The following is a 24411-nucleotide window of genomic DNA, read 5'->3' on the forward strand; positions in this document are numbered from 1 at the left end:
ATGGACACAGACAACAGTGTGGTGAGGGCCAGAGAGAGGGAAGAGCAGGGTTTGGGTGGAGGTGGGCAAAAGTGGGGAAGGAATGGGGACATCTGTAATAGTGTCAACAACAAAAATAATAAAAACAAAATAAAATGTTGAGATTCTAAAAAAAAAATTATATATATATATACATGTATATATATATATATATATATATATAATTTTACACACACATGGAATATGAATCTAGGATGGCAGGGTTTGATGGTTTTGTTTTGTTGTCCAATTATGTTGCTAATGCATACCAGTACCTAAAAATGCCAGTGGCACACAATAAATATTTGATGAGTAAATGAATAGGATATTCATATCATGGAATATAAGGCTATGAAAATGAATAAACCACCACCACAGGCACCAGCATGAATTAGTGTTAAGATCAAATTCTGAGTTGTAAACTCAAAATTCAGACTAGTTTTATTTATTTTTAAGAGGGAGGGGCTAGGGTGCAATGGAACAGGAGCAAAGAGCCAGTTTCCTAATCATTAGTAATTCTAGTTCAATCGTGGATATTCATGTTTTTATTGTTTCAGAACTATAGTTAAATTATAAAAATGTTTTTAAAATGTTTTAAAGAAAGGAAGAAAAGGAAAACACTTTCATAGTTCTCATTTCCACTCATCTAGATCCCTAAGAATCCTCTTATCACACCCCCCGTGTCACCTTCCCCATGGTTTACTCCAGATCCTTAGCATCTCTGGCCTAGGTTACATATAGCTAAAGATAGCTTACTGGCTTCTTCCACTATAATCCATTATTTACCCACAGGCTGGGTGATTCTTCTTCTTTTTTTTTAAAAATATATTTTATTGATTTTTTACAGAGAGGAAGGGAGAGGGATAGAGAGTTAGAAACATCGATGAGAGAGAAACATCGATCAGCTGCCTCCTGCACACCCCCTACTGGGGATGTGCCCACAACCAAGGTACATGCCCTTGACCAGAATCGAACCTGGGATCCTTTAGGCCCCAGGCGGAGGCTCTATCCACTGAGCCAAACCAGTTAGGCAGGGTGGGGGGGGGGTAGTGATTCTTTAAAAAGAAACATTTGGATCAAATAATCCACTTAATTAAAACCCTTCAGGTAGTTTTTTCTTCCCTGGGTAAAGTCAAAACTCCTTTAAATTGTCACATTTTGGTCCCTGCTTACATCACCAATGTCATCTCATGTTATTCCTCTTCTTAGAACTTCAGTTACCCTTCAGGCATCATCTTAAAAATCACCTCAAACAAACCTTATCTTACCCTACTTAGCAAGACCATACTTGAGATACTGTATCTTTGCTCAGACTCTCTAAGAGCAGTCCTTTGTTCAATGGTCTATCTACTCCAATGCACACACTTCTTACACTTTCACATTATTGGTGCTTAGAACAGTACATAGTAAGTGCTCACATTAGATGTGCACTTATTGAATAAACTCATCTCACAAGATGAGAAGTAAAATGTAAACCTGGTTTTAGGCATGGAAAATGGATTGGAGTTGGTGACCTTGTTTACTTACTTATAAAATAAGGGTAGGTCATTGCTCACCACAAAATTAGTAATGCTGATAATTTAATTTCAGAATAAAATGGGAACACTAAAAACTACAGTATGTAGTAGATTCTGAGCTCACTGAGAGTAGAGAGTAATTTTTTTAAAATCTTTGTAATTTTAGTGCTTAGCACAAGCCACAGAACATGGTAAATTCCCCACAAATATAGTTAGGATGGATTTTTCTGTCTCCTATGGATCGTAGTGGGTCCACAGTGAAGCAAGAAAATTAAGATGTCTGAATTACACACTTGATATTATGCAAATATAAATAATCGAGGTAACTGTGATTACATTTAAAAAATATAATAAATCTACCTCACAACATTACTATGACTCTACCAATATATTTTCTTTTTGAACTATGATGTTAAGTAAGCAAAGTGAAATAGATGGATTAGTATATATCATGGTAATGACTTACATGTATGTCAAAAGTTGATTAAAGTTCAAGATATTCTCAAAGAGGTATTTATCAAGATATTTATGAGACACCATAAAAACTTAACTTGATAAAGAATCTAGTAACTATTGTTCACTAGTTTTTGAAATAGCTCTTTGACATGATTTGCTTAACTGATGAGAAAAATTGTATAACTGTTCATTGTTTTTATTCAAAATTCATACCCTAAAATTTAAAGGGTGAAGAAACATACTTTTCTTTGTGAACTTTGCAGAATATCTTTATGTGACCCTGAAATGACCATGTAGATGCAATTCACTAGAAAACTATTGAACAGGTTCAAATTGCCTCTGCAACTGTACACGTTTATATGAATTGCTTCATTGCATCATTGTCTCCATCACGTTCGCCTGGGAGTTACTGTTTCTAAGTTATATCATTTCTAACTTATATCAGTCCAATTTGCTGTAATCAATCTTTTCCTTCATACCACTGGCTTTATAATTTGAGTAGAAAAATATGCAAAATGACTTCCTAGATCTTAGAAAAGCAGCAAGCAAGTGTTTAAGAGAACTATCCTTTGCTCATAGAAATTCAAATCCTGGTTCTATTATTCCCCATCCACATACCCGACTCTGGATACCCTCACTACATCCCTCCCCACCATCTCCTCTCACCCCTCCCTCTTCTCCTCCTGGTAATATGGGGGCAATAACAGCCCCTACCTCATAGAATGGGTATGAGAATAAATTGAGAAAATACATGCAAAGATTTAAAACCCCAAGGGACTCGATAACTTCTGTCTACTTTTACCAAATGAGATACCATTTTCATTAAGTTATAGCATCTATACTGTATATGACAGCTTGTTTCCCCGAATCTTGTCATAATAAAGAACATGTGTACCTCTTCAGGGCATCCACTGTCCACCCAGTCCTGGCGATGACGATCAAAGCCACTGGAACATCTTCAGAGAAGACCACATTGCAGTTCAGAAAAAGAAGTACGCGTGAAGAGTGAGGAGCAAAAATGAAAAGAAAAAGATTGGTAAGTAGGTAATTCTCAAATTTTCAGTTTAGCACAACAAACTTTCTTCTGCAGACCTGGTGATTGGAGCAGCCATAAAGCATTGACAGTGTTCTGTGTAACAGCTCACTCCCAGGTGGTCATCTGATTAGGTCAAACATGGCTACAAATGACTCCACTGAGGCCCACTCCACTGTGCAGGTCACTGGGCTCCCAACCCAAAGATAAGACCAATTGCTCTTCTAAGTAGTTGGTTTTCCTCATTTCTGTTCTCATCGTCCAAACAAGTGGATATAGAAAAATATTTTGCAGGTGTTATTTTTCAGGATATCAGATCTTTTTATTTGTTTTTCTTAAGTTTTAAAATTTAAGACTCATAGTCATACAAACTCTACTGTATTGTAGAGGGTTAACTCAGCAGGTCCAGGGTGTTCAACCCACACATTCCAAAGAAATAACCAGCCCTTGGGAGATACAGCCTGTGGAATATCCTGTTGGATAAATGCAAGATAGTTTATGCTAACAATATGATTTATGGTGAATATCTGTTTTATTCACCTGGAGCCCTGGGGCGGGAGGTGCAGGGAGGACTGGAGACTAGAGATAAGGGTAGTCATGGAGAATTTCATACCTATGTGACTGACCCTCCATAAAAACCCTGGACGCCAAGACTTGGATGAGTTTCCTCAGTTGGCAGTACATGCTGTGTGTTCACAAATTGTTGCTGGGGGAAGAAGTGCTGTCTGTATGACTCCATTGGAAGAGGACAATGGAAAGCTTCTCTTCTGGACTCTGCCCTAAGTGCCTTTCGCCTTTGCTGATTTTAATCTCTATCCTTTTGCTATAGAAAATGGCAGCCTTGGGTATAACAGCTCTTCTGAGTTCTGTGAGTCCTTCTACAGAGTCATTCAATCTGAGTGTGTTACTGGGAATCCCTAACAACACTGATTAGGTCACATCTTACTTTACTATGTAACTTTTCTTCTTTATATAAAATGTCATGTGCTTATTTACCAAACTTGATTGTTAACATTTTAAAATTATGGCCAGTGTCATAAATGATCATTCCTAGTATGTCTGACACATGATTTCATTTTCTTATTAGAAATTCAAAGTACTTCTGTCAGTTTATTAAATTAAAGATTTAAATTGCTCCTGAATTTAATATCTTTATAGTCATTTACATACAATATATATGAATCCATATTAATAAATGTTAACCTAAAGATATTTAAATATTTTTAAAAAATAAATGAAGACTGTTCAACTTTTGTCTTAAATTTCCTTATAGGGCTTATAGTGCTACCATTCTTTCCCACTTATTTTGCAGTGGGTCCACATGATGACTTTTTCTAAGAATCTTTGCCAGAGATTATGTACTATGGCATGAATGAGCATAATTTAATTCAAGTGGAATGTGAAAACAACTTTACTGTCAACATAAAAAAACACCATATCTATCATTCTGCCCAGACATGATTCATTGGAGCTCAGCTATTTTATGTCTACCATCTGTGTTGAATGAGCATAAGTGCGGAATAAATATCAGTGTGTGACCTGGCACGCTAACTTTGAGAATCCCCAGTTGGTCAAGGCTATCTCTGGTTATGCAAAGAAAATCTAACATTTAGAGTCTATTTAATTCCACTTGAGTTAGATGGTTGTTCCCACCTGTTCTTTTTGCCTTGCAAGTTTGTTTAAGTACTGAAAAATATACATACTAACATTGTCTTTTGCAAGATAGGGATATATCGATTTTCTAAAATAATATTTTGGGGAGCCACCTGACTACAAATAATTAAATGGAATAGATCATTTTAAAATGAAGTTTGTTTTTACATACAGTATGGCAAATGTATTCAAAGACAGTGGCAAATAACAACTTTTACCTTATTTCATAACAAGATTGTAGTAAATCTTAAATTTATAAGTCAACTGAAATTTTATCTTAAGTAATTAGTTCTTTAAATGGTTAAATCAATCGCAGGGAAAAGTACAGAAGCACTGCATTTTGCTTGACTTATTAGATGGTTCCCCAGTTATATGTGTGAAATAAGGTTCTACTGAAAATATGTGATTCAATTAAGCAATTTATTCATTTATTCACAATTGGTCCTATATTAATTGATCTGCAGTTTACTAATTGCTAGGGTAGGAAGGATTGACAATGGCAAACACCAATAAGATTTGGTTTGAAAAGCTCATGCATTCTGTAGCTTACAGTGCTTTAAAAATTAACACACTGCCCCAGCCTATTTGGCTTCTTGGATAGAGCTTTGGCCCGTGGACTAAAAGGTCTCGGGTTCGATTCGGTCAAGGTCTCTCTCTCTCTCTCTCTCTCTCTCTCTCTCTCTGTCGCTCCCCCTTTCTTCCACACTCTATAAAAATCTTCCTTGGGTAAAGATTAACAACAATAATAACAAAAATTAACACAACTGAATGCTGCTTTTTTAGCATTTTTATAACCTAATATAATCTAAATAGCACCCAAAAGCAATTATAAACAAGAGTGTGTGTATGCTATAAATTAAGAAAAACCACCTTTATGTTATTTCTGAATTTAAAATAAACCAAAAATCACTTTTGAGATCAACTTCCTCTCTCCACTGAGCTGCTGTGTTGTTTTTTTCTAAAATACAGAGACATTAACAATGCCATACTCCGGCATATTGATTTCCATACATTTTAAAAATATATTTTTATTTATTTCAGAGAGGAAAAGCAAAGGAGAGAGAGGTAGAAACATCAATGATGAAAGAGAATCACTGATCAGCTGCCTCCCACATGCCCCCAACTGTGGATTGAGCTCACAACCAGAGTATGTGTCCTGACCAGGAATCGAACCGTGACCTCCTGTTTCATAGGTTGATACTTGACCACTGAGCGACACCAGCCAAGCAATTTCCAGACATTTTTAACACTGTTAGCAAACAGACTCTTCTACATTGTAATCATCTAGTATTCCTGTTAAACTAAATTCCTGGGTATATCTGTATAAGAAAGTTTCTCTGATAATTTGGGTTCAGGAATTTTCATTGTAAATAGTTATCCAATGTGATTCTTACCACACTGAAATCTGAAAACCACTGACATCCTGTATATGTCCCCATGGCAGGCCCCTTCCCACGCCTCCCACCCATCACTACAACCTGTTCTTATGCCCCTTAGTGCCCCTCCCTGGATGTGCTGTGCTCTTTGAGGTCTCTGACTTTGAACCTGCTGTTACTTGTGTCTAGAATACCTCCCCTGTTTCTAATCAGTAAACCCAATTGAACTGAAGCTTATCTATTCCAAGAAGCATCTACTTTCTTCCCACCCAGAAGGGTTAGCAACCCTTTCTCAGTGCCCCCCAATATCAACCCAATGTCAAGTGCTAGTATCTATTGCACTACAATTGGTTGTGTTTGAGCTTATCTTAACAAGACCTTGAGGAGAACATGGTTCAAAGGGAGGATTTGGAGTTCAACTGCTTGAGCTAGAATTTTGGCTTGGGCACAAAACAAGTATGTAATCTTAAGAAGTTATTTTTCCTACCTAATCTTGTTTCCTCATATGCAAAATGAGGTAGGAGAGGTTATGTAAAGATTAAAGTTAGAGCTTGCTACATAGTAAACATTTAGTAAATAGCAGCTGTTTTTCATACCTAGTCATGACATTGTAGTATACATATGGTAAGGTCAACAATTGTTGAAAATGAATCAGTGAGATTTTCATGATATCAACAGTATTTTGGAAAATGTTTAGGAATTAATTTTGTACCATATTAATGTGAAATATACTTTATCATCATATCTGGGAATCTATAATAATAAAAGGGTAATATGCTAATTAGACCAGATGTCATTCCGGACGTCATTCCAGATGAAGCTGGGGCCAGAGGGAAGCCCGGGTCCCGGGTGCCAGAGGGAAGCCAGTGCCGGCAGCTGGGAGAAGGAAGGCCTACTTTTGCACAAATTTCATGCATCGTGCCTCTAGTTAGTATGACAAAATCTTATGAGAAAATATCCAAAGTTGCTCTAAAATATGGGAAACTCTTTATTCGATATTTATAAATAAGGTAGAGATTACATGGTTTTGTAAATATTACACAAAAACTGACTTAAATATGTTTATTTAATACATATTTAACATTACACATCTATTTAATATGTATCCTAACTTCAATGTTTCTAATGTTTTTTGGATAAAGTTATTCTTCTCAATCTTACCTAATTCGAAAACAAATGGATAGAGAGATATACTTCAAATTAATTGTACTATTCTCCTCTCACTTTCAATCAGATGTTGATTTCAAAGCTCCCAGGGACCATGTTAAGCAAACCCCATTAAATTAGGCAGCCTAGAAAACAAACGATAGTTTGAAGTATCTATCCAGTGAAGAGACTAAAGTGTAAATCTCTTCAAATCTTTAACATATCTCAGTTTTGTAGAAAGATTTCAGAAATGACTTATTTTATAAGGGTAATATATTCAGGTGAAGGAAACAGAGTGAATGTTCATATATATATATATTTACACACAAAGAGTGGTCAGATTATTATGATCTCTGAACGCATAATAATCTGGCCACTCAGTGTATACCCTATATAATAAAAGGCTAATATGCAAATTGTCCCCTCGACCAGGAGTTCAACCAGCAGGCAGGCCAGCCAACTGCCCATGTCCTCTCTCCATGGCCAGACTCCACCCATGCACGAATTCATGCACTGAGCCTCTAATATATATATATATACACACACTGAGTGGCCAGATTGTTATGCATTCAGAGATCATAATAATCTGGCCACTCAGTATAAATATGTGTGTATATATATATATATATATATATATATATATATATATATATATATACTAGTGACCCGGTGCACAAAATTCGTGCACATTAAAAGAGAATTAATTAGAGGAAATATATTAATATTGCCCTTTCTCTATAATAAAAGTGTCAGAGATGAAAGAAAATTAGTAAAATATATATGAAAATCTTCCTCCTATCAGAGTCTGGGGCACACCACAAGAAACAAAGTCAAGTCCCCGTCCACCCACGTGCGCCCTGAAATCGAGCGAGAACCAGACCTGTCTGACCCCACCCCCATTGGACTAGATGCAGACCCAGCCAGCCCCAACCCCATCAAGCCTCTCCGGGTGGAGTTGCAGCCTCAGGTCTCCTGGCCCAGCGCTGGGGCAGGGGCATGGCCTGAGATCCCCTGGCCCAGGCTGGGGGGTGTGCCTTGAGGTCCCCTGGCCTGGCCAGGGCGTGCGGTCTGAGGTCCCCCGTCAAGCCCCGCCAGGTGAGGGGCGCAGCCTCAGGTGTCCTGGCCCAGCGCTGGGGCGGGGTGCACGGCCTGAGGTCCCCCATCAAGCCCTGTGGGTGGGGGGCGCAGACTCAGGTCCCCCAGGATGGCACGGGGGCGGGCAGCGCAGCCTGAGGTCCCCCAGCCCTGCACTGGGTCAGGGGACATGGCCTGAGTTCCCCTGTCAAGCCCCGTGGGTGGCGGGCATGGCCTTAGGTCCCCTAGCCCAGCGCCTAAGGTCCCCTGGCCTGGGCCGGGAGGGGCATGCCTTGAGGTCCCCCATCAAGCCCCACCGGGTGCGGGACACAGCCTGAGATCCCCTATCAAGCCCCGCCAGGCAGGGGGCGCAGTCTGAGATCCCCCGTCAAGCCCTGCCTGGGGGGGGGGGGGCACAGCCTCAGGTCCCCTGTCAAGCCCTGCTGGGCAGGGGACACATCCTCAGGTCCCTCAGCCCGGCACTGGGGTGGGGGGTGCGGCCTGAGTTCCCCCGGCCTGGGGTGGGGGGACACATCCTCAGGTCCCTCAGCTCAGCATCAGGTCCCTCTGCGCTGGGGTGGGGGATGCGGCCTGAGTTCCCCCGGCCTGGGGTGGGGGGACACAGCCTCAGGTCCCCAGGCCCAGTGCGGCCTGAGGTCCCCCGTTAAGCCCTGCCAGGCAGGGGTGTGGCCTGAGGTTCCCTGTCAAGCCCCACCAGGCGGGGGGTGCAGTCTCAGGTCCCCTGCCCCAGTCCAGTGCCATGCAGCCTCAGATCCCTGCTGATTGCTCGTTAAGGCTTGTTATGGGAACTCGGTCTCCGCTGTGGGTGCAGCCATCTTGTGTTACAGAAACCCCGCCTCTGCTGTGGGTGCTGCCATCTTTGTGATTATGTGATGGTCAATTTGCATATTCCCTCTTTATTAGATAGGATATATATACAGACAGTTCTTGGGTTACATCAGACTCAATGTACATCATTTCATGGTTACATCACCATCTTCCATTTATTTATTAAAAAAAAAGTTCAATCATTTCAATGTATGTACATGTGTGCTTTATGTTTTTTATTATTTATTTACCACAAGTAAAGGTCAGGAATTGTTATCTTTCTTTTAATTTTTTTTTTACTATTTCACTTTATTCCTGTGTGTACAGTATGTGCTCCTTGTGAGGGACGTAGGTGCTTATGTAGGTGGGTTCTGACTTACGGTGAAAATCACATTACGTCGCGCTGTAGGAATGGATCTCCGATGTAACCCGAGGACCTACTGTATATATAGTGGCCCAGTGCATGAATTCGTGCACATTGAAATGTAATTAATTAGAGGAAATATTTTAATATTGTTATTTGCCCTTTCTCTTTAATAGAAGTGTCAGAGATGAAAGAAAATTAGTAAAATGTATATGAAAATAATATGTAAATTTATTAATAAATAAACAATAACAACATAATATAACAACAACAAATACATGATATAAAAACAACAAAAACATGATATGAAAACAGCAAAAACATGATATAAAAACAACATTGATACAATGACTGATAAATTGATTAAAGTTATTCTGATATCTCCCTGTATACCACATTAAGAGTGAAAACATTTTCAGAGTGCTTGACTAATTTCCCTTGTGATGAAGTATTTACAACTTTAACTTTAACGTCACACACTCTTCGAACTCGAGAGAAAGCAACATATAACTGACCATGTCTGAAAACGGGTTCAGGTAGGAATATTCCTACTCTGTCTAGAGTTTGTCCTTGTGATTTATTAATAGTTATCGCAAATGCTGGCATCACAGGAAACTGTCTTCAAATTAATTTAAATGGGAGGCCAGTGTTAGATGGGGACAAATCAATTCTTGGAATCAGAACCTCTCCTTCTGAAGATCCTGTTAATACTTCAGCTTCGATAATGTTAGGTCACAATCTTTTGATAATAAAACTAGTACCATTACAAAGACCCCATTTACTATTAAGATTTCTCAGTAGCATGATGAATGCATCCACTTTCAATTTTAATTTATGTCACAGCATTCCTGAAGGAATAATACTATTAGAAAATTCCTTGGGAAAATTTTCCTTTTCAGCATCATCTGTTGAATCAATGGGATCATCACTCAAACATGTGTGAAAATCTCCATTGAGTATATCCAAAATTTCTTCATTTAATTTTTGAACATGCTCATTTTTTGGACAAAGAATCGCACGTTTAGATATATTTTTAATATTATCTATAGATATAGTATTTCCAAAGGTAGCTTCAATAATAGATCCATCACAAACCATTTCACAGAGGATTTCAATAATATCCATTTCTAAATTAAAACTGCTATCAAGTTTGCCATCTCCAAGTTTTACTAACCATTCGCTATAAGCAGAATCCTCTGATCTCATATTTGTTTTAAGAGACAACTTTCTGAAACATCCCCAAACAGTACAGTACTTTAAACTCGTTTGTACTATGGCTGATCGCATAGCATGCGGCACAACACAGACATTGTCGAAAATCCCCTCCAAGAAGGAGAACTTTCCCACCAATTGCAACATTCAAATTCATAATTTCTCTTGGTAATCTGTCTATGGTGTTTATAGCATGACTGGATGCCATAGTGCATTCATCAATAATGAGAAGTTTGGCCTTTTTTAAAAAAAATATATCTTTATTGTTCAGGTTATTACAGATGTTCCTCTTTTTTCCCCCCATAGCTTCCCTTCACTCTTTATATCGAGTCTGGAAATTGAAGTTTCATTTAATGGAATTGGTAATTTATATTGGGAAAGAAAGTTTCTTCCACCAAGAAGTAAATTTGTAGCAATTCCTGTAGATGCTGTGGCTAAAACAGTACCAGCACGAGCTCTAATATAATGTATTAAAACTTTATACAGATATGTTTTTCCACGACCACCTGGACCGACCAAGAAAAAGCATTTGGGGTGTACAGTTTGATTTTCGATGGCTGAAGTTATAGTCTGAAAGGCTGCCAAGTGTTCATTAAGAGAATTTATCAAAACCTCTGCCTGTTGTCGCTCATATGATTCATCACATGTATTTGCATCTGTTAATAAAGGATAGTCCGGAAGTTTGAAATGTGAACATTCATTCCATGCAATGTGAATACCTCTTGAATTTCTTTAAGGGCATGCATTTCACAGTTCACACAGGCACCTTCTCTTCGGTGTAATTTCCAACAAAAATCTTCAATAAAATGAGATTTATTCACATTCCATACTTTGTCTGCATCAGAAGGACATCCAAACACACATATATATGCAAAAAGTTGCCATATTTGTTTGGGCATTTTAAGGATGATCGCATCATCAATCGTATCTTTCCAGATAGTATCGATTAATAATCCTAGATGTTTAGCAGCTTCAGGAAATGTATCATAAATTACATCTCCTACAGTTCGCAGATCATCAAAACTTATTGCACCTTTTACATGCAGAAGCAAAAGTCTAAGGTAATATCATTCTGGTTCTCTAAAGCTCACAGTGAACAGTCTACCTAATACTTTATTCTCACTCTTTTAGCATTTTTGTCTACAAAGAATTATTAAACACATAATGCTGTGGAATCTCCCAAGAATAATAATTACGCGCATCAGAATCTTCTCTAGTCAATAAGAACCAAGCCATCAAAGTCGAGTTATGCCTTTTAGCCCTATCTATAACTTCAGCCAAATCACCAGTATGAAAATACAAATTCTGTTCATTTGGCAAATAAATAGCTAATCTTGTGATTGCATGAGATTGGTCATGCATTTGCATTGCAAAAAATCTCCAAACAGCCTCAGGAGCGCTCACATACCTGGAGTCAATGAAGTCCTGTACAATCATTATCATGATTGATAATATTTTTTTTCAGAAATTTGAATATTTGCACAGTTGTGCACTTTATAGATGTATTTAAATAAATATTTGACACTTTTAATTGATGCACAGACTTCAATGTTTATATGACCGTTATACTTAAGGCACAAATATGGGTTATAATGGACAATTCAAGTGTTATCGACAACTTTATTTCCAATAGACATGGTGCTACCAGATCTTCTTTTGTATTTGGGATATCCATCAATATTTCCAATAGTCGCATTTTGAAATTCTTTCGGATATTCCTTTGAACATTTTTTTATTTTCCACATGGACTATTTGGATTTTGTATTCCACCTGGTCCATGTACCATATTTGATTTTACAATTCGAAAAAGTTGAGGACACTGGTCTTCATCCAGAATTTCTGCCTTAACTATAAGGTCAATGTCATCTTCTGTTCATAATTTGGATTCACTATATAATATCAATAATATGTGAGCATGAGGTAGTCCACATTTCTGAAATTCAATGACATGAATTTTAGCTATTACTTTGCCAAATATATGGAATTTACATATATCATTTAAAAGAGCATTCAGCTTAATATTAAAAACTCTGGCTACCAAGTCAGGTCTGTTTTCAACTTTTTGCCAGCATTGTAAATTGTTTGTAATATGAGTGAATCAGGCTTGCCACACTTCATTACAATTGCCATAGCATCCTGATATCGCTGCTGCATATTTCTGGGACTACCCTCAAAAGATGATGGAAGTATTATCATTTTACCAATGGGCACATTGTCATTTTCAGATTCAGATGTGAGATAATCCATCAAACCACTATATTTTTCAACTCTTAATTTAGATTGGTTTGCTTTAATGAAATTTATCCAATTGGCTTCCATTTTTTAATATGAATCAACAGTATACTGTTGAGTTAATTTTCCTGCATTTAAAATAGGATTGAATGTGTCCTGGACGGATAGATGAAATCCATAACATTGCATTTGTGTGACTGTGTCCTTACATTTCGTCTAGTATTATTGTCAATTACACTGTCGTCTCTGAGTCTTAATGCAATATCTGTTCCCCAGCCTTTTTCACCATGTGGAAAAAGAATAGGATATATCACTGCATCTAATATAGAAAACAGGATACTGATTTGTTTCATTTTAGTGGCATTCAGATTATTGGGATCTGGTTTACAATGAATGAGCAAGTCCCTTTCAAAAGGAGGTTCTCCATCTTCGTTTCTGAATATGACGGCAACCTCAGTTACACAGGGAGAATTATATCTACCTGGGTCACTATTATGATCATATTTAATCGCCATTGTTACTTCCGTGGGAGCAATACCTTTTGCTGCTGCTTCAGATTGGGCTTCCTTTTCTACCTCATGTAGCATCTTGTATGATTTGTTAATTCATTTATTTTATTCATGAGGTTATTGATGTTGATCATGAGTCTTTCTGAGCAACCTTGATTTTCTGGCATTGCTAATCTTTTACTCGTCGCTTCAGCCGTATCTAAAATATAGAGATAAGCAAACTTCCGAGAAACACCATCCGAAGGATGTAAAGTTCCAGTATGGTGATAAACTTGTCCGTGTATTCTAAAACAGTATGGCCCATATCCTGATGGTGATGCAATGTTTGCACTCATCGAAGCAAAAGAACTATTTATCAAACGTATATTTTCCATAAAATGTTTACTGTCAGAATCTTTATTTATCATTAATTTTTATGAAACATGCCGGGTATTCTGGGAAATGTATATCATTTGGACAAACTTTACCTTTGTTACAACATCGAGTAAATTTTCCATCAGATGGTTTTTCATCGGAGAATTTTAGTGATAGGCAAAATTGATATATAACAGTCATTCCACCACAACTATGTTCGAGAATTGCATCCTCATTTACTTCATTTTTGCTGTGAAGGCAGTTCCTACCAGTATTGGCAGTACTTGTCGATGGCTGTTCTTCAGGCATCTTCTGTCGACGACACCAGCTTCTTTCAGCTTCGGAGATACGTTGTGCCAACAGTTGGTCTTCAGACATTTTTTGTCAACAGCGCCACTTTGTTCTGGCAGCGGTGGTAATTGTGCCAATAGCTGGTCTTCAGATACATTGTGTCGATGCCACTGGCTTCTTTCGGCTTCAGAGGTACATTGTGCCAATAGTTGGTCTGCAGACATTTTCTGTTGACAACGCTGCTTTCTTTTAACTGCAAAGGTACGATGTGCCAATAGCTGGTCGACACAGATACATTGTGTTGACACCGCCAGCTTCTTTCGGCTTCAGAGGTACATTGTGACAAGAGTTGGTCTTCAGACATTCTGTTGTCGATGCCAGCTGGGGGAGGGATGGGCAGTATCAGGCTCCCTCCTCCCTCCTGTCAGGGTCAGAAGTGGGGGTGGCCGATTGGAGGTGGGGATGGCAGGGGAAGGGGCCTATCCAGGCTTTCCTTCCCTTGGCTGCTGGCAGCTGGCCCTGCCCCCAAGGCTGTCACTGCTTGCCATCTGTGTGGTGCCACCCCTACTCTGCCACCGGTCACCTCCCTCTGCAGGAAAAAGGCGTGGGCTGCCATTGCTTGGCTGGCCTGGGCCTCCCTCTGTGGGATGATGGCTGGCCAGCCCTGCCCACCCGCCACAGTGTTGCTGTCCAGTGGCCTGGGCCTCCCTCTGTGGGGCGATGGATTGCGGGCCCCCAGATTGATGCCCCACAGAGGGAGGCCCTGCCCCCACCACAGCACCACAGGTCAGGTAGCCTGGGGCTCCTTCTTCGAGGCAATCAGTGCACAAGGAGGCCCTGCCCACCTGGCCTGGCCTCCACCATTGATCCCTGCCCACAGGGAGGCCCTGCCCACGCTGCCGGGGCTCTGCGATCAGTCCTTATAGCCATGGTGGCTTGCCTCAGGCCTCGTGGGAGCTTGCCTTGGCCCTGGCAGCCCCAGCTTCATCCTGAAGGTGATACACACACACACACACACACACACACACACACACACACACACGTATATATATGTGTGTGTGTGTGTGTATGTATATATATATATGTATATATATATATGCAATACATAAGGATTAAAAATGAAGTGTGTCTGACTGCACAGTTAAGCATGTATCATTTCACCAGTGAGAAGAAGCACCTACAAAAGAGAAGTTAGTAAAGAAAATTCAAAAATGTGAAGTCCCAAAGAGCAGTTAGTTTCTAGATCAGCAGTCAGAAAATGTTTTTTTGCAAAGGACCAGATTAAGTAATTTAGGCTTTGCAGGCTGCATAGTTTCTATCTTAATAGGCACTTCAGCCATTGTAGCTCAAAACCAGCCATAGACAGAGGCAGAAAGAAATGGGTGAGGCTATGTTCCAATAAAATTGTATTTAGAAAAACCAGGAAGTAGGTCAGATTTGCCCCAATTGCTATGGTTTGCTGACTGTTATCTAAAAATAAAGATCTGTAAAATTCTGAAAACTTTAGGACAAATACCTCATCGAGTCCTCTGTTGATTTAAATGGTCCTTGCAGCCTTTGGTGTATTTATCATAGTGTGCAACTTAATGGAAAAATCTATTGTACATTTTTGCCACAGTCTGCAAAAGTGTGAGAAATGATCCTCAGGCATCAAACAAAAAATGGAAAGAGGCTTTTAAAAAAGCAAAAGTATTTTAGATGAGAAGTAAGTATAATGAAAAACAGCTGTGATTATCTAGATACTAGAGGCCTGGTGTTTGAAATTTATGCACTGGGGTGTCCCTCAGCCCAGCCTGTGCCCTCTCGCAGTCCGGGACCCCTCGCTCCTTACCACCCACCTGCTTGCTGCTCCTTAGCGCTGCCGTGGAGGCGGGAGAGGCTCCTGCTACTGCCACTGCACTCACCAGCCGTGAGCCTGGCTTCTGGCTGAGCGGTGCTCCCTCTATGGGAGCGCACTGACCACCAGGGGGCAGCTCCTGCATTGAGCATCTGCCCCTGGTGGTCAGTGCACATCATAGTGACTGGTCATTTTGGTCATTCCACTGTAACAATTACTTAGGCTTTTATTATCTACTAGTGGTCCGGTTCACTAAATTTGTGCACTCGGGGGGGATCCCTCAGCCTGGTCTGTGCCCTGTCACAGTGCAGGAGCCCTGCTATCCATCACCCCAAAGAGGCAGGCCCCGCCCACCCATCTGGGGCTCCTCGATGGATTGCCCCAAAGAGGTAGGCCGGAGCTGGGGGAGACCTGCAGACATGGATCGGGCTGTAATGGAGTCCTGCGGACCCTGGGGGCAGGCCCACAGCAGAGCCCTCCCTCTGCATGTGCCTGCCTAAGCCCTGGCACAGGTGCACGAAGATGGAAGCCTCCGCCACTGCCCCGCACCCGGGCCGGGCCTGCGGTGGAGGCCTCCCTCTGTGTGCGCCTGCCTAACCCCTGGAGCAGGTGCATGGAGATGGAGGCCTCCCTCTGTGCACACCTGCCTAATTCTTGGCGCAGCCCCACCCTCATCTCTGATGTTTCAAGTCTTCGCCCACCCGCGCCTGCTCTGCATGCCACCTGCTGAGCGGTTGTGACGTTACGGCATCCCAGAAAATTTGCATATTCCTCTATTATTATATAGGACTAGAGGCACTGTGCACAAAATTCATGCACGGGGGGGGGGGGGGGGGGAGGGGGTGTCCCTCAGCCCAGCCTGCACTCTCTCCAAACTGGGACTCTTAGAGGATGTCTGACTGCTGGTTTAGGCCCAATCTGGATCAGGCCTAAACCGGCAGTTGGACATCCTTCTCACAATCCAGGACTGCTGACTCCCAACTGCTCCTATGCCTGATTTCCCCTAACCGCTTCTGCCTGTCAGCCTGATCACCCCCTACCCACACCCCTACCAGCCTTATCGATGCCTAACTGCTCCCCTGCTGGCCTGATTGCCCCCAACTGCCCTCCTCTGCCAGCCCAATCACCCCTAACTGCCCTCCCCTGCTGCCCCAATCTCCCCCAACTGCCAACCCTGCTGGCCTGATCTCGCCCCCAGCTGCCCTCCCCTGCCAGCCTGATCTCGCCCCCAACTGCCCTCCCCTACTGGCCTGATCTCGCCCCCAACTGCCCTCTCCTGCTGGCCTGATGGCCCCCAACTGCCCTCCCCTGCTGGCCCCCAACTGCCCTCCCCTGCCGGCCTGGTCCCCCCAACTTCCCTCCCCTGCCAGCCTGGTTGCCCCCAACTGCCCTCCCCGGCCAGCAAATTTGGTTCTGATTGGTTGGTTTCTATGCCAGTCAGCGTCAAAAGCTCCACCTCCTAGGCAGCCATTGGCTCCTCAAGTTGACCCAGATTTGGTTCTGATTGGTAGGTTTCTATGCCAGTCAGCATCTCTGGACCTATCAATGGGGCCTGATCAGAAAGGCAGGGCTGATCAGCAGCCCTGGTGGAGGCCTGGAGAGAAATGGAGGCATGGCTGCTGACCAGGCCCGGAAAGAGAGAGGCAAGTGCTGATCAACAGCTGCCAAAGAGGCTATGGATCAGACCCTGCTTCTCTCTGTAGGCCTCTCTCTGGGCCTGATTCGCAGCCCCCTCAGCAGTCAGTGCTGGGTCACTGTGCCACAGCAACCCAGCATTAACTGCAGGACTGACTTCTGGTTGGTTGAGCCTCTCGGTTGTTGTGGATGTGACGGACCCAGGATTTTTATATATTAGGATGATATATAATAAAAGCCTAAATGACCAGACGACCTGTGGCTATGACTTGTACTGACCACCAGGGGGCAGATGCTCAACACAAGAGCTGCCCCCTGGTGGTCAGTGCACTCCCACAGTGGGAGCGCCACTCAGCCCACCTACGGGTGCCAGACACCGGGCTCACGGCTGGCAAGTGCAGCTGCGGTGTTGTGAGCTTCTCCCACCTCTGTGGCAGCACTATCAAGTGGTGGCTACTGGGCAGCGTTGGCAGGTGCAGCAGGGTCGGGATGAGCGGGAGTGGTATGGCCAGTCCAGGCTCAGGCTCCTCCCCAGCCACCTGCTGCTTTGCACACTACTACATCCTTCGGGGGATGTCAGACTGAGAGGGCACAGGCCAGGCGGAGGGACCCCATTGGTGCACGAATCCATGCACCAGGACTCTAGTATAGATACAAAAGGCTAAGCGACCATCTGACCAGTAGCTATGACATGCAATGACCACCAGGGGACAGATGCTCAACGCAGGAGCTTCTGAGCTGTGGTGACTTGGCAGCGGTGGTTCTCGGGTGATGCACCCCAGAATTAGAGAGGAAGGAGCCTGATTCCGGGGTGCGTCACCTGAGAACTGCTCTCGGCCCAATCCTGGCAGGCCACGCTGAGAGACCCAACCTTTCGGGGGGACCCCGCTCACTCCGCAGACACCCTTCAACTGCGATGCCACCCCAGGTGCAGCCAGCCTGGGAGGGACCCCAGAAGGTTGGCTCAAGGCGTGTCTGACCATCTTGCTCAGTCCTGCCCGGCCAGCCACCTTCTAATTAATTTCCTTTCAATGTACACAAATCCATGCATGGGGCACTACTAACTAGTAACATTTTATTATAAGGTAAAACCAATAATATGAAGCTGTAAGATATGGGGATTTTATTTTGTTTTGAAATACTAAACATTTTTAATAGGAAAGGTAAGTCATGAAATTAAAATTTTTGATTATAATCATTAATCTCAATAAAAGTTAGTAAAAAGTCCTATCTCATTTCCTATATGGAACTTACTTATTATTTCTAATTAGCCTTAGGAATGAGGTAAGTGATTTCATTTCTAAAAAGAAGAAAATTGATCTTAAAGTTTTTCAGAATCTTTATGCCTAAAACCACTCTGGGATTATTAGGTAAATCTAACTATACAACCTATTACAGACACAATAATGTAGAATAAATTATGACATTTTACATCGTTATAATATGCAAATATATGCACAGTATGCTTGCAAAACATGTTTTATTTTCAGGAAAGCTCTTACTACAAGCTGTTACTTGTAGCTCAGAATCATAATCCAGTGCCAAAAGAATGGTTATCTGGAGAATGGGGAAAGTCTGCTTTGGAGATGAGTATCAGATGGAAAACTGGGGTCAAATCATCTGATACCTGATATCCAGAAACTTGTCATTTCCACATGTGGTATCTTGCAGAGTGGCAAGTTTTATAAAGTAAAAGCTTAATCTTCCCTCTAGTTTTCTAGAATCTAGAAGCATAACAATACCAGTTTGTTTGTCTAATTTAAAAAATTCACATCTTGTTCCTCTTTCCTCCCCCAAAAAGGCCATTTTTGTTACTTTTAGATTTTATATTTCACTAAAAATATTTTCAATAAGGAAAATGATTTTTGTAATTGGCTTTTTATGCTGGAGTTCTTTCTTCCTAAGAGTGTCACCTCCTGATGTCAAGTCTACCAAGATTATTAGATACCCAAGTACTTATTTTACACCTACATTAAAAACCTTTCACAAAATACTACTTAGAAGGGGCAAGAGAATGAAATATTCACCCACATGGAAATAATAAAACTATTTGACTCAAAAGACTTGGACTGATTAGCTGGCAAAACGAATCTCATAGTAAAATTCAATTTTTATCTTTGCTCCCCATCTAACTTTTAAGTGCTATTAGTGCACATGGAAATATGCTGACTACGGGGATTTTAAATGATGCAAGTTTGGCTGTGTATTGACTTAAATAATCCTTCATTACAGACCATCATACTGTTCTATATTTTCAAAAATTTAGGCATTGTATTTGTTAATTTTTTTTCAACCAGCAGTAGCTGAAATAGTTAAATCTGGGTTCCTCAATGATTTCCACCTTTGTGCTATTTCATGAATAGAATGAAATGAATGTGAATGTGTTAGCAATGTAAAGTATGCCCTTTCAGAAAGCTTAAATTCTATATAAAAAAAATTACTCCAATGTAGAGTCTTTCGAACTTTTTGGAATAAACTATAGTAAGAAATATAGATAACATCAAGTATTTAGACATATAAATATCTGGATATATGAGGGGTGTGTGTTTGTGTACTGAAAGTAAATAATTGTTGTGATGCTTCTTTCTTCTTTTCTTTCTTCCTTCATTCCTTTTTCTTTTTTATAAAGATCCACATAAAGCACAGATATATTTTGTTTCATTAAAACAATGCTGGTTTCAACCCACTGTGCAATTGATAGCCTAACTCTTCTGAATTGTAACCCTGATTGTATAATGCTATCCCAGTAAATAGTTTACAATTTTAATTACAATTATGCTTTAGATAGCATGGTCTGTGTTTTCAAATACTCATTTTAATAGAAAATTATAGAAAAGTTGCCCAGCCACTGTGGCTCAGTGGTTGAGCATCAACTTATGAACCTGGTCAGGGCACATGCCCTGGTTTTGGGCTTGATCCCCAGTGTGGGGCACACAAGAGGCAGCCAATCAATGATTCTCCCTCATCACTGATGTTTCTATCTCTCTCTCCCTCTCCCTCTCCCTTCCTCTGTGAAATCAATAAAAATACATTAAAAAAAAGAAAATTATAGAAAAGTATAGAAACAGAAATTAAGGTATTATCCCAATGCTAAAATATTATTAGGTTTATTTCCCATCCAGTCTTTGTTTAATGCATATTGACTTATACATATGTAGTAATTGAATTGAAATCATAACATAGGATAACTTGTTTTTTTCACAGTTAATATTAAGTTCTAGGTTATATTTTTCCATGTCCATAAATATCTCTTGAGAGTTTATTTTAATGCCAACATATTTTTCATTATGTAGCTTTAAAAAAGATTTATTTAACCTATATATGAACATATACATGTCATTTTAACACTTATAAAATACACTCCATCATCACTTTTGCAATTTAATGGAATAAAATGATGTGCCATGTTTTAATGAGCATTTCTTCTATTACATGTGAAGTTAAAATTTTAAGACATGCTTTTGACTATTTATATTTCTACATTTTTAAATTGCATACTCATTTATTGTCTCCAGTTTATTTCACTGACCTACCCTTTTATAAATTAGGTTTTCTATGAACTATTTAAAGGCACTAAATCTCTACTGAATAGATCATTTGTCTGTCAGTTGCCATTCAATTCTAAACAGGAATATTTTTTTGCCCATATAGCTGTTTGTATTTTTGCATTGTGAAGTTTTTCAACCTTTTCTTTCAATATGTCTTTCTTTGCTTTTTTGCTCAAAAAGGTCTCTACTAGTTTGTTGTTAAGTAAATATTTGCCATAGTCTTCCCTAGTTAGCTCATTATTTCATTTTTTACTTTTCATTCTCTAATCTATTCTAAACTTATTTTGGTATATGTTGTAAAGTAAGAACCAACTCTAAATAAAAATTTGTATTAAGATAAATGGCTAAGATTCCCAGAATCATGTATCAAGTAATAGATTTTTACCCATTTTTGGGAGAACTGCATGTTTTATCACATAATAAACTCATATGCTAAGATCTATTTCTGAAATTGTATACTCTCCTAGTGATTGCTTTGTTCCTTCTTGTACAATTCTAATAATGATTTCATTATTATAGCTTTATATCATAACTAGAGGCCCGGTGCATGAAATTCGTGCACTGGGGGTGGGTGTCCCTCAGCCCAACCTGCACCCTCTCCAATCTGGGACCCCTCAGGGGTGTCCGACTGCAATCCAGGACTGCTGGCTCCCAACTGCTCACCTGCCTGCCTGATTGCCCCTAACCGCTTCTGCCTGCCAGCCTGATCACCCCTTAACCACTCCCCTGCCAGCCTGATCGACGCCTAACTGCTCCCCTGCTGGCCCGATTGTCCCCAACTGCCCTCCCCTGACAGTCCGGTCACCCCCAAATGCCCTCCCCTGCATATTCCCTCTTTATTAGATAGGGCTTTTTCTTTAACATATTGGACAGCCCTAACTGGTTTGGCTCAGTGGATGGAGCGTCGGCCTGCAGATTCAAGGGTCCCAGGTTCGATTCCGGTCAAGGGCATGTACCTTGGTTGGGGGCACATACCCAGTGGGGAGTGTGCAGGAGGCAGCTGATAGATGTTTCTCTCTCATAGATGTTTCTAGCTCTCTATCCCTTTCCCTTCCTCTCTGTAAAAAATCAATAAAATGTATTTTTTAAAAAACATATTGGACAGTGTACCTGCCATGGTCTTGACAAACCAGTAAAAATGTAAACCCAAACTAAAAGTGTCATAAAATAAACTCCTTAAACAGGAATTTCATGAGACCTTGGAAAGGTGATATCATGTGGTTGTTTCTTCCTTTTTTCCTTCTCTTTCTTTTTCTTGATGTTTCATCTTTTGTCCTTTCTTTTCTCCTTTTATTCCTTTTCTGTCCTCTCTTTCTCTTAACTTTTCCGTTGGTAGAATTGTCAGTACTTGAATCTGTCTTGCTTCCAGAAGACAAAGAAGAGGGAAACACACAGTCATCTGAAGAAAAAGATGATCTATGATGGGATCGGTGGTGTTTCTGGTTTTGCTCTTTTCCCGGTTTGATTGTCATTTCTGCCGGCCCCGGCATCTTCAGGACTTGTGTGTGGGCACTTCTTATTCATGTCTACAAAACCTCCCTGCCTTGGTGAAAACTGTAGGGGAAAAGGCCTTCCTGGGTGGGCTTAAGCCCTGCCCAAGGTGCTGAGGAACCAGGGTGGGGAGCACCCGCCACCACCACTGCAGAGCCAACCTCTGAACCATGGGGTACTCTACAGTACTGTAACTGCAATGTCGCAGTTTGCCATCAGAAATTAGTTGTAAGTTACTTCCGATGTGAAACCCTGCCTCAGATATTTCCTTTGCGGTTTGTAAAGATTTTAAACAAAACCCATTTACCTCCTTAACCTGGTCAGAAGTTTCTACCTAATGGGAGAGGTTTGCTGGGCAGCATGGCCCAGATTACCACCCCCCCATCTCCAATCACTCGGCTGGGGGCAAGGGAAGTTCCAAGGCAGACTCCCCTCGGCTGCCAGTGGGGCAGGATCACTTGCCGGGTCACAGGCGCTTCTGAGACTGAGACCCTGAGGCTATAGGTGTGTGTGGGGGGGATCACTCCATGGGGGCATAGGCGCTTTCGAGGCTGAGACCCCAGGCTGCCGCTGGGAGGGGATTGCTCCGTGGGGGTGCAGGCACCTCCCAGGCTGATACCCTAGGTTGCCACTGGGAAGGGATCACTCTGTGGGGGTGTGGGCGCCCCCCAGGCTGAGACCCCAGGCTGCTGCTGGGAGGGGATCACTCCGTGGGGGTACAGGCGCTTCCAAGGCTAAGACCCGAGGCTGCAGGTGTGTGTGTGTGGGATCACTCCATGGGGAGGGAATTTGTTTTTGTTTTTATAAAGGGTCAGGAGGGCCTCTGGGCAGCATTCCGCCAGGCCACTTATGCTGCCGGCTCTCAGCGGCAGCCCTCCCTGGGACTGGGGGACTCTGGCAGGGCTGAGAGGACTGGGTGCCGCCATCTTGTGGCTATGGGCACTGCCATTTTGTTGCGGAGTGACGGTTAATTTGCATATTACTCTTTTATTGGATGGGATTTAACACCAAGTAGTTTGTCTTCCATTATTGAACCTATTTTTAAATATTTCTTGAGTAGTCTCATTTATTTTTTTTCTGTGATTTTTTATAATCATACCCATATATTATGAATTTGACAGAATTGATGTAGAAATAATTGATATTTGATACATGGTAGCTTTCTATCCATTAAAAAGATTTTTTCAGGTGTTCTTTTAATTTTCTCATCAAAATTTCAATGTTTTCCTTATACTAGGGCATATGCATTATTGTTTGTTAGTAACAATTTTGTCTATTTTTGCAATTGTTAAGGAGTTTTAAAAATTTCATTTTCCAAATAGTTATTTCTGACCATTGGAAAGCTATTGATTTCTGTGCAGTTATTTTGTAACTGGTCCCTTTATTTACACATAATAATGTTGCTTCTCCTTCCAATAGTAATGTTTCTTATTTATTTTTTCTCTTTGCATTAACTAGTATTATAGTATTACATAACAGTGGTAATCACATCCTTGCCTTCTTCCTTATATTACTGGGAATATCTCTGGACTTTAATGTTTAGTAATTTCCTCCATTGTTATGAACTAATATTTATTATTGTCCTTCTACCTTGGTCTGCTAACATTTTTACTTAGAAAAAAATGTTGGGTTTTATCAAATATTTTTTTTCACCTATCAAGATGACTAAATAACCTTCAATATTAGTAGAGTTCTTTAAACTAAGCCATGTTTGCATTCATGGAATTAATTTATTATTTGGCCATTTTAAATTATTTTAACTTTGTTGGATTTTATTCTTAAATCAGGGGGGTTTTAAAATTCTATACTAATAAATAATATAGGATATCTACAAATA

At 40.9% G+C, this 24411-nt stretch overlaps 1 protein-coding gene across 1 annotated transcript in view; it reads right to left on the bottom strand.

Annotated features, from left to right (window-relative positions):
• The window catches only part of PLXDC2 (plexin domain containing 2), a 247352-nt gene that overhangs the window by 49270 nt on the left and 173671 nt on the right, over positions 1-24411 (bottom strand). The window contains exon 10 of the mRNA XM_054724795.1: positions 2887-2947. Coding sequence (XP_054580770.1) covers positions 2887-2947 — 61 coding nt within the window. The remainder of the gene's footprint in view (positions 1-2886; positions 2948-24411) is intronic.

This window comes from Eptesicus fuscus, chromosome 2 (assembly GCF_027574615.1).
Source record: "Eptesicus fuscus isolate TK198812 chromosome 2, DD_ASM_mEF_20220401, whole genome shotgun sequence".
Taxonomy (NCBI): Eukaryota; Metazoa; Chordata; class Mammalia; order Chiroptera; family Vespertilionidae; genus Eptesicus; species Eptesicus fuscus.